At 32.5% G+C, this 11,968-nt stretch overlaps 1 protein-coding gene across 1 annotated transcript; it reads left to right on the forward strand.

The window, feature by feature from the left end:
- The first annotated feature begins 7,143 nt into the window (after positions 1-7,143).
- LOC127094317 (transcription factor MYB27) lies at positions 7,144-9,086 on the forward strand. Its single transcript, XM_051033166.1, has 4 exons — positions 7,144-7,258; positions 7,381-7,510; positions 7,600-7,709; positions 8,794-9,086. The coding sequence occupies exons 1-4, from the start codon at positions 7,144-7,146 to the stop codon at positions 9,084-9,086; spliced, it is 648 nt and encodes a 215-aa protein (XP_050889123.1).
- The last annotated feature ends 2,882 nt before the right edge of the window (positions 9,087-11,968 follow it).

The raw sequence follows: 11,968 nt of genomic DNA on the forward strand, positions 1-11,968 counted from the left end.
GCATTATTGTATAACATGTTCCATTGATGTTTTTAGTTTGTGCATGTATATATATATATTGATGCCATTAGGCACTTATGTTGGATCGGTACCAATTATTAACACATGTATGATATTATTCTAGATATATATTATATGGGTTGTTACAGCTGGTATCAGAGCAGGTCGATTCTCGACCTAGCCTTGAAACATCATAAGTAAATCTATTCCTGCCTCATATGTGTGTTTAGCCAACATGATTCTTAATATCATTGTATGTAGTATTGGGCCTGATCAACCTAATGCTATGTGCATGGTAGGTAGGATCATGGTTGAGCGACCACGAGGACTCCGAAGTGTGGGTTGAACTTGTGCTTTGAGGATAGGCTCAAGCCAAGAGTTAGAAAGTAAAGAGAACTAGATATCCCAGTTGAAGTTTCAGTAGGAAGTGTGATTTGGGTATTATGGAATTGAAGAGTAGTGTATCGTTCAAGCGATTCTGCAGTGTTAACGGAGTTGAGAAGTTGAGGATCTCTATTGGATAAATTGTCAGAGCTTCGAGAAAGGTGTGAATTGCTAGTGGAATAAGATATACTCACTGATATGGAATAAGTATTATGAGTAATTCCGTATGGTGAAGGAGAAAGTTATGTTACGCATATGTCATAAGGTCTGGAAGTGAGGTAGTGTATCAGTGTTTCAGTTCCTAAGGCCACTAAAATATTTTGGAAGAACGAGAGCACCTCATGGAGTATATATTTGGAATGGTATCTTGCAAGTGGTTAAGGACTTGAGGGATAAGGACGTTCAGTTTTGTTGGGAGCCTAAGGTAGTGGTGAAGTCTAAGGAGAGACTCAAGTACATGACTACCTATTTCAAGTGAAACAGGTATGGGCCAAATGGAAGCTAGAAGATAAACTAAGTATGTTCAGTCTTAGGAGGGAGATTGGATTTGGGATAGCTCGTCAGCGGTTCAGTGTTAGTAAGAGGCCATTATGGAATGTTGAGTTACCTAAGGATCAATTATAAGGGTTTGTGTGAAGGGGGATAACGCACATTATATAGTAATGGAAGCTCCGGTGAGTTTTGGTTTGTAGGAGATTTGGTTGAGGAGAAGAGCAAGTAAGTCAGATTTAAGGAATTCTAGTAGAATGGTTTTGTAATTGGAACTGGGAGAATTACCATGGGAAGATAAGTGAACACAGAGTGTGGAAGCAGTGTGAATGTTACAATACAACCATTGTAATGGGGTACATTTTAGATAAAGGCATATTGGGACCATTAAGATTCCTTAAGACGAAGTTATGGGCGTGTAGTTGATGATTGTTCGCATCGAGGATTTCTAGAGTATGTAGTGGAATGGAGGAAGTTAAACCTTGGTATTAAGAGAAGTATGTGATAGCAGCATTATGGTCACAAGTAAGTGTAATGGATTCCTTGTCTTGAGATGGATGTAAAGTGACATACATTTTGTTGAGTAGTGAGTCTTGTATTCTAAGAAGTTGAGTTGATGATAGACAATGAAAGATAAACCAAGCTAGAGCATGTGGACTAAGTGTAGGATATGGAATATGTTATGTTGCAAGAGCTTATTGGGAGACAATGAGGATTATCCGTGGCAAGTCATAAAGACAAGTAACCCCGGTATGATGAAGTGTGTAGTAGGTATTGGGTTAGAATAAAAATTCCAATCATAAGTGTGTGGTAATGATAAGGTTCATCTTAAGTGCATTTTATTTGAATTGCAAGAGTAATAGTGGCTTATTGGAAGTCTGGTTGTTATTTATCTTCTTGAGGAGTGTTTGGTTGGTTGATCACGGAGTATAAACATTCACACCATGTTGGAGCTTAGGGTGTCTTAATTGTCATAAGTGTATCGTTGTGGATGTACAAATTGAGGATGGAGTTACAAGTCACCACAAGTCAGATTGGTAGTTTTGAAATTGAGATTTCTGAAGGTGTAGTGCGTAGTTGGTCATATGTAGAGATATCATGGAAATCAGACATTTGGGGAAACCAACCTAGTGAACCATATTGGGTGTATCACTATTACAGATAATGAGAACCCTATGGAGTGATGCTGGAAGAGACTTACTAAGTGGTGATCTGGAAGGGATTAGTTCAGTATATTGTATGTGTTAGTAAGGTGTAAATTGGTTAGTAGGAATATGGCATTCAATAATTTCTTGAATTCATGGCTTCGGATGAGGACCCCCAGGAGAGTAGTATTTGTGTGTACAATGATACTCTACCCTATTGGAAGGATTCATGAATTATACTTCCCAGGAGGAACGAGAATCATATATTCATGAAGTTAAACATGTAACTCGGACTGTATATTAGTAAGAGCATGAGCTAAGATTAGGGAAGATGGGACAGGACGATTGAGATGAATGATTTTGGATACGAAGTGAGATGTTATCTCTAGATATGTGTGAAATATTATGTGTGACTCTATGAGGTGTATGGACACTCATATTTACGCTCTAGATTGCTTAAGTTCCTTGATGGTGTTATGTTGTTTTTGGTCGAGATCATGTGTCGGGAGAAATCTTGAATGAATCAAAACCCTATAAGAGAATTTGATATGGAATATAATAACCAGAACCGGAGATTGTCAAATTAATTTGGTTTAGCTGCTTCGAACACATGATGAATCTGGATGTCATACACCTTTATGGTTGTAGTCACGTTGCTCCTGTATATATATATCTTATGGAGGATGTTGGTCATATTTTAAACCTTTGTGTGTCAGCGAGAATTTTATTCTACTAATGGATGTCAAGGAGGTCCTAGTACTGCTTTGGATGGTGGGCACTCTGGAGGATAGGCATGATCTTTTATGTAGATTGCTAGCTAAACAGTAGTGCCTAGGAATCCCAGATGTTCCACTATTGGAACCAGAGTATCACAATTGAAGGTCAAGGATGAAAGAGCTCAATCGAGTCTATGGGGATCAGGGAGATAGTTACTCGTAAGAGTGGAGGTAAGGATGAGAGTAAGACAATCTCATGCTAATGGTTCTATCTCATTGGAGTAGTACGAGAGAAGTAAATTAATAGGAGTATAGACTTGTAGCATACAGTATCAGATCAAGTGAAGTTGATGAGATTATCAAAAAAATGGATTACAAAGTTGTCGCATTTGTTGAAGGAATAATAAGAGAAGACTAGTCAATATTGTGTGTGGTTAAGGAATCAATAAGTTTTCTTATGAAGGATTAATGAGTATTGATTAACCAAGTCAAGATAAGATGTCGTAATTATGTTTTGTGTAACTTAGTGCAAGGAAGGGAAGTTGTGATTTCTAGAAGAAAAGTGACCAACTGATGTAGAGCAGTATATCAGATAAATTAGGTGGGAGCAAGTCTAAATGTTAATCCAATATCAGGATAAGATTATGATGGAAATCAAGAAGTTTCAAGATTTCATGAAAGAAGGAAATTTGTTAGCAAGGACAAGTTAGAAGAATGAGTATGTCAGAGGTTTGAAATCGAAGAGAAGTTAAGTGTTGGTCTAAGACGTTGATACAAGAATTGTTTGTTTGTTGAGTGAAGGAAATTCGGGGGCGAATTTCAATTTAAGGGGGGGGGAGAGAATGTAATATTCCATATTCCCTTAAATGCTCAATTAGTTGTCAGTTAAGACCAATTGAGTTCCTATGTACTCTATCTATTATCAGTTGTAACAATTAGAGCTCATATGTGCTCTAAATGTTGTCAATTGGGACCAATAGGGTAACCATTGAACTCTGAAGAGATTAATTATTAATAAAAGAGACAGACCAATATTAATAAATACAAGAGAGGACATTTTTGATAACATTAATAATTGGTCAATTGGTACTGGAAGATAAAATATCAATTGGGATATTTTATTACTACCTAATATTATAATATATATATATATTAATATATATTATATATATATATATATATATATATATATATATATATATATATATAATATAATATATATATATATATATATATATATATATATAATATTATATATATATATATATAATATATATATATAATATATATATATATATATTATATATATAATATATATATATTATTTTCTGTGGTTGTAAGAGAAAGAGAAAGAAAAGGATAAGAAGAAGTAGGTAAGAGAGAAAGAGAGATATTAGAAAAAAGAAAAGAAAGAAAGGGAAGAGTAGAGAAAGAGGAAAAGAGGAAAAGAAGAAGAGAGAAAGAAGGAAGAAGGGCTAGGAGGAGAAGAAGGAAAAGCCCATCATCACCATTTTCTACTCATCGTCTTCACCAAACTTCATCTTCTTCTTCTACAAGGTGAATTCTTAGATAGATTTAGCCTTGGGGAGGGGAAGAATTTCATGAAGGGAATTAGGTTGTGTATGATATTGTGGTTGTTGATAATAACATATTGATGTTGCTTCATGATGTCATGCTATGTTGTATGATTGTTATGTGTTTTGGCATGGATTCATGATGGTGTATGTTTTGGTATGGATTAGGGTGGTTGAAATTGGAAAAAGGAGTGTTTAGAAGATGAATTTTTGAAGAAAATTGAAGAACCAATCGATTAGTTCTTGGGCACAATCGATTGGATGGATTTTCTGTTGAGAAGAAGTGAAATTTTGCAGGAACCAATCGATTGGTCCCTTGCATCAATCGATTGTTTAAAATTTCTGTTTTTGAAGAAGTTGGAAATTTTGACAGACCAATCGTTGGCCTTGGGAATCAATCGATTGATTCCTTTGTATTTTGTGAGTACGAAGTTCCAACCAATCGATTGGTCTGTCAAAATTTCCAACTTCTTCAAAAACAAAAAGTTTAAACAATCGATTGATGCAAGGGACCAATCGATTGGTTCCTGCAAAATTTCACTTCTTCTCAACAGAAAATTCATCCAATCGATTGTGCCCAAGAACCAATTGATTGGTTCTTCAATTTTCTTCAAAAATTCATCTTCTAAACACTCCTTTTTCCAATTTCAACCACCCCAATCCATACCAAAACATACACCGTCATGAATCCATGCCAAAACACATAACAATCATACAACATAACATAACATCATGAACATCATGAAGCAACATCATCATGTTATTATCAACAACCACAATATGATACACAACCTAATTCCCTTCATGAAATTCTTCCCCTCCCCAAGGACAAATCTATCTAAGAACTCACCTTGTAGAAGAAGAAGATGAAGTTTGGTGAAGACGATGAGTAGAAAATGGTGATGATGAGCTTTTCCTTCTTCTTCTCCAAACCCTTCTTCCTTCTTTCTCTCTTCTTCTTTTCCTCGTTTCCTCTTTCTCTACTCTTCCCTTTCTTTCTTTTCTTTTTTCTGATATCTCTCTTTCTCTCTTACCTACTTCTTCTTATCCTTTTCTGTCTCTCTTCTTCTTTTCCTCGTTTCCTCTTTCTCTACTCTTCCCTTTCTTTCTTTTCTTTTTTCTGATATCTCTCTTTCTCTCTTACCTACTTCTTCTTATCCTTTTCTGTCTCTTTCTCTTACAACCACACAAATATATATAACATAATAATTATATATATATATATATATATATATATATATATATATATATATATATATATATATATATATCAGGTAGTAATAAAATATCCCAATTGATATTTTATCTTCCAGTACCAGTTAACCAATTATTAATGTTATCAAAAATGTTCTTTCTTATATTTATTAATATTGGTCTGTCTCTTTTATTAATAATTAATCTTTTCAGAGTTCAATGGTTACTCTATTGGTCCCAATTGACAACATTTAGAGCACATATGAGCTCTAATTGTTACAACTGATAATAGATAGAGTACATAGGAACTCAATTGGTCTTAACTGACAACTAATTGAGCATTTAAGAGAATATGGGATATTACAGGAGGTCAGCCCATGTAAAACCTCGGTTTGGTTCGGAGAATATCCAACATAAGAATCCATCTCGGTTCGGAGGACAGCCAATATAAAACTACATCCTGGTTCAAAATCAACCTGTGCAAAGTCTCTGTTTAATTTAGAAGATAGTCATTCTAAAATCTATTCGGTGTTTCATTGAAAGTTAGCCTTTAAACTTCATATCCTTGTATAAGAAGGTTCGTGGGCATATCCTATTAAAATCTCTCAAGACAGTGGATAATCTAAAGAAGAATTTTTGGGGACATGAGTAGGTCAAATTATTATTAGGTCTAACTTGTATAAACCTCTAAGATTGTTTTCTCTCTTTCTTATCTCTTTTATTTTATTTTATTTTGATTTTCCATCTATTTTCTCTTTTTCAGTATATATTTACTTGTTTGTTTTAAAATATTTTAAAACTTTGATTTTCGAAATAATTATAATTTTAACCGATACTTTTCAAATCTCCATAATCTTAAATATACATACTACTCACGAGTACAGTTAAGGATTTGTATGTATGATATACTTGTATGCCCAATTAGGGGAAAAAAAGTAAATTCAAGACTAAATAATTACCTTTCTTTTCTTCTGAAATAAATAACTTATTAAATAGGGGGAAATTCCAACGACGGGAGTAACACAAGTAAAAACCCTCCATTGGAGATGCTCAGTTGAAGCTTTAATTCCTTCATACTCTACTCCCCAAAATCATATTTCTATGCTTTTCTCTTCAAACATATATTTACTCAGCGTATTAAATTAATAATTCCACTTCTTTTGTCATTAAAAAAATCCCACTTTTTCTTTTCCTTTGCCACCTTTTACTTTTTTAATGAAATGATAAACATCCATATCTCTATTTAAAAATTACACAAATGACAAAAAGATTCATCCATATTATAAGCCATCTATGTTTTATCTCTTCACTAAATGCCAAAAAAACCTTATGCCAAAAACACTCATTATAGTGTATCTAATCATAAAAGGAAAGAATTACCTAATTAGATAGTTTGATAGTACTTTGTATATACATTACAAAGCAAATTAATTATTGCTAAGCCAATAGTTGGTGGAGTTCCCACAAACATTCACCAATGTTATCTTGTGATATTTTCTGGTCACACTTACTTTTTCTCTTTTTCAACTTCTCTTTTATGATTTATCAATTGTCATCTCTTACACTTTTTGAGAGTATATATGTGTATGTGACCTTAAAGTCCTATTCATGAATGTGGAAAGAGAGAAATATCAAGTAGCCATGCAAGGAGAAAATTTGCATAAGGGAACTTGGCTTCAAGAGGAAGATGAACAGTTGATTAGCTTTGTGACTCGTCTTGGGGAACGAAGATGGGATTCCCTTGCCAAAGTAGCTGGTATGTATGTATGTATGAATTTTATTCTTTTAAATGTAACAAACGAAAAAGTGAATATTGGTACGTAGTACTTTGTGCATGCACATGTGAAAAATGGTAAAAGTTTGTTTGCTTTTATGCAGGGCTTAGGAGAAGTGGTAAAAGCTGTAGGTTACGGTGGTTGAACTATCTTCGTCCAAATCTTAAGCATGGCCCTTTTAGTGTTGAAGAAGAGAGACTGATTGTTCAGCTTCAACTGCAATGGGGTAACAAGTGAGTTTCTTACCATCTCATGTGTATAAGAAATGGTAGATTTATATATAACCTTTAATTATTTGTTAAATTTGCAACATCGAAATTAGGTGGTCCAAGATTGCGCGTAGGCTTCCAGGAAGAACGGATAATGAAATCAAGAATTATTGGAGAACTCGTTTACGAAAAAAAGTAGAAGTTAAACAAGAAGGTGAATTGTGTTATTTCATTTATGATATTTATGATTAGTTGTAATATTGTAGTTGTAATATCATTGCAAATATATCAAATTTAGAGTTTAAATATTAGGGTTTATGACTGTAATTGCAATTGGACTCTATAATATGGTTTTAGTGTGTCGTCTGCAATTGCGGACAATATGGTTTTAATATGGTTTTAATGAAATTTAAGAGTTTAAGAATTAGTATTTTAAAACTTTATAAATTCCAAAACTCAATTACTTATGAAGTAATGAAAAATGTTTTAATGAAATAAAGTATTTTAGTGAAGAAAAATAATTTTTTAAGAATTTAAAATGACTTGAACAAATTTTATTGTTTAATAAAAAATATAGAGAATTATTAAAATCATGTAAATTTATGAAATATTTTATTCAAATTAAATTTAAGAAATTTCAAATGACATCAAAATTTAAGGAATTTCAAATGACATCAAAATTAAGGAATTTAAAATTGCTCTTTCACGCGAATGTTAAATTATTTATTAATATTTTTTCAAAATTTGTAAGATAATTTTCATATTTTATGAAAGTTTCAAATCCATCTCCAAAAATTTTAAATAATTGGAAAAAGATGTATAATAATTTTTAAATTTTACAAATTGGTCCATCAAATTTTCAAAAATTGTAAATTGATCTTTATTTTTATATGTTAAATTTACTCCAAAGTTTTTAAAATTTATGAAAATGATCTAAAAAGTTAACAATTAATTATTTAATACTTCATTCAAATAAAAAAATTTAAAAATGAATGAATTTGAATTGAATCATCTGAATTATATAGAACTTTGAATTCTTTAAAAAATTTCTATTACGTCCAAACACATTCTAAGTGTTTTTCAACAATTCATTTTAAACAACTCTCAATCAAAATTCATTCCGCAAACAATTGCAATGTACATCGCAACAAGTGCACTTACCACAATCGATACTCTTTATGCTAATTGTTAGGTAGTTTGTACTTTGTTAGATTTCCTCTTCTTTATTATTAATATTATTTTTCCATTTGACAAAAACCATGCTCCATAATTTAAAACTAATGCATAAATGCTTCTGAAAATTTCAGGTGAGTTCGTGTATAAAGTAGAAAATGCAGCTCAGCAATCCAACAAGAAAAGCATTGATGTGGTTTGCAAGAGTGGGAAAGAGACTAAGGAAAGCTCTATAGATAGTTCTTCACCTTTAACAGATTGGGGAATGAGAAATTCACCTTATCATGAAAGTAGGATATTGGATTGGATAGCAGAATTGCAAAATGGATTAGGACAAGATTGTAATAGCAACGAATCAATGTATGAATATAATCCCCATCAACATTATGATATATGGGATTGTTCAGGTTTCCTGTGGGATTTGTGAATTAAGATCAATTATGTCTTCAAAATGTTAATATACTTGATACCAATAATTATGCGAGTTAATTCATACTCTTAGTCTTGTGATTATCCCCCCTCTAAATAGAGACAATTTTCTATTTTAAATAGAATTAAATATATTTTTCGTTCTTATAAATAATTTAAAATTAATTTTAATATTTATATATTTTTGGAATGATAACCTTTTTAAATTTTGTTGTTTATATTTTTTTTTTCTTGCGTCTATTTTATTTAATGGAAGTTGTCATAACATGCCTATCAGTTTAAATTGATTTTTTTTTTTAAATATCCAATTTTTAAAAAAAAATTCAAAAATACACTATATTTCAAAAAAATTACAAAAATTGCCAATTTTTGCCCTAAATTGGCCTTAGCTAGGCACCACCCTAGTTGGCGCCTACCCTTAAGGGTAGGGCAAGTCGCCACTAGGAGTGACGCCTACCCTTGTTTTAATTTTTTATTTTTTTTTTAATTATTTTTTTTTTAAATCTTTTTTAAGTTATTTGAAATTTATTAATTTATATTTATTATAAATTATATTAATTTATATTAATACATATATAAATAATATTATTTACAAGATATATATATATATATATATATATATAATATATTATATATATATATATATTATATATATATATATATATATATATATATATATATATATATATATTAATATATTCTATATATATATATATATATAATATTATTTAATTTATAAGTAATTAATATTATTTATAAATTTTTGGAAAAAATTATTTATATACGTGTAAATAAATATTTATATACATGTAAATTAATTATATATATATATATAATATATATATTATATATATATTATATATATATATATATATATATATATATATATATATATATATATATATATATATATCTATATATATATATATAATATCTATATATTATATATATATATATATCTATATATATATATATAAGATATGATACACAATATCTTTAAAGATAAAGATATAAAGATAATAAACACAATATATTTTTATTAAAATAATACACAAGACAAATATTATAAAGATATGATTAAAATGCATTATTAATTTGGGATTTATCACATATGATGCGGTCCCTGGTACGATCCGCACTAGGGAGGTCTAACTACTCGCCTAGACGGCTCACGTGGTGGTGGTGCTTCCCTATTACCACCCCTAGTCCTAACGCGTCCCCTTGCCGTTTGCCGTAGTGGTTGGGTCGAAGTCCCTTCAATGCTGTAGGAAAGGCGGGTGCCCTCTGCGCCCTCAAAGCTTTGTCTCGGTGGGACAAACTGACTCCTGTTGGGTGCGCCCTCGAAATGTGGCCTTTGGTAGTTAAGGGTTGAATCGGGTTGGCTAAAGAACAATGTTTGTTGTGGTGTGTAGTAGTCTTGTTGGTAATCCTCTTGTATACCCGTGTCGGGGCTAGGTGGAGGACTGGAAGAGCTCGGGACATCGTCGTGATGGAAGTGTTGGGATTGGTGGATGTGGGGGGATTGATATTGTGGTAGGTGTTGGGACTGTTGATGGTGGTGGGAATGTTGAGGTTGGTGTTGGTAATCTTCATGGTATTGGGGTTGAGTTTGTGGTATGTAGTGTTGATTTGGTTGGGGGGTGGACATGTGTTGTGGTGGTTGTTGTTGGTAATACGGTGGTGGTGGTTGTTGTTGGTAATAAGGTGGTGGTGGTTGTTGTTGGTAATATGGTGGTGGTTGTTGTTGTTGGTAATACTGTGGTGGTTGTTGTTGTTGGTAATATGGTGGTGGTTGTTGTTGTCGGGTCAGACACAATCATTTATGGATTTGTATTTGCTCTATACCAATCCACATATTCCCTTGTCGGCTTCATTTCGTTGGGCGCCACCGGAAATTGTAGAACATAATGGGCACGGTCTTTCCACATTTTACGGAACTCCTTTGCAAATTCCTTCCAATTTTGGGCATACCACTGGTGGCTGACTTTTTTAAGATGCCAAGGTTCCAAAGACATTGGGGGGCCTGGGATTTCTTGATGCATTCCGAATTGCAGTTTAACACGGTCACTTTGGTGCATCTCCACAGTGGTGAACCGCATTATAGCCGTTTTTGCTGTCCAAACAGCTGCATCTTCGGGGTTGGGTTGATGTTCCAATCCCAAATATGGCCTCCAAATAAACTGCAAAGAAAAAAGTAAATATGTTATTTATTGAGAATGCTTGATATTAATAAATCAGTTAGAAGATGAGTGATTTAGTGGTAATACATCTTGTGCTCGGAGACGATCCAAGAGTTGACGATAAAATATTATTTTATTTTTCGGGGTAAGACTGTAATCTAGTCCGGTTGTAATGAACCTAAACAAAAAAAGATAAATAATATTATTTACAAATATTTATAGAATAAATATACAAAATGAAATAACATCATAAATTTACCTAGTTGCGTAGGGGAAGGAGTAGACGTTAGGATTTTCTGGGGCTAGCCTCGGCAATCTCCACCACTCCCATGTTTGGAGCAAAAAAGCACATCCGGAAAATGTACAGTGGTCATTTTGTGCATTTTTACACAAAGAGCTATATAGGAAAGCCAATACAGCAGAACCCCAACTATACGTGCTTATTCTATCAATGTCCTCGAGCAAACTCAAGTACATAAAGTTTATGCTATTTCCCGTGCCTTCGGGAAATAGCAAGTTCCCAAACAATAACATAATGTAAACCCTTGTTTTTATGATTTTTTTCTTCTTCGGACGAATCCTCAGTCAAATTTATAGAGTCGTGGTAGAATTGGAGGCTCGATAGTTTAATACCCTGGCCCCTTGCTTTTGCAGATCCCTCACCCTCGACCAGATCTATGCCCAACATTTGAACACATAG

The sequence above is a fragment of the Lathyrus oleraceus genome, chromosome 6 (assembly GCF_024323335.1).
Source record: "Lathyrus oleraceus cultivar Zhongwan6 chromosome 6, CAAS_Psat_ZW6_1.0, whole genome shotgun sequence".
Lineage (NCBI taxonomy): Eukaryota > Viridiplantae > Streptophyta > Magnoliopsida > Fabales > Fabaceae > Lathyrus > Lathyrus oleraceus.

Excerpts from the sequence above, each read along its gene's own strand:
- LOC127094317 (XM_051033166.1), top strand. The coding sequence starts at position 7,144 with ATGCAAGGAGAAAATTTGCATAAGGGAACTTGGCTTCAAGAGGAAGAT. Across the intron at positions 7,259-7,380 it reads TTCCCTTGCCAAAGTAGCTG|GGCTTAGGAGAAGTGGTAAA; the intron begins GTATGTATGTAT and ends GCTTTTATGCAG. Across the intron at positions 7,511-7,599 it reads CAACTGCAATGGGGTAACAA|GTGGTCCAAGATTGCGCGTA; the intron begins GTGAGTTTCTTA and ends CATCGAAATTAG.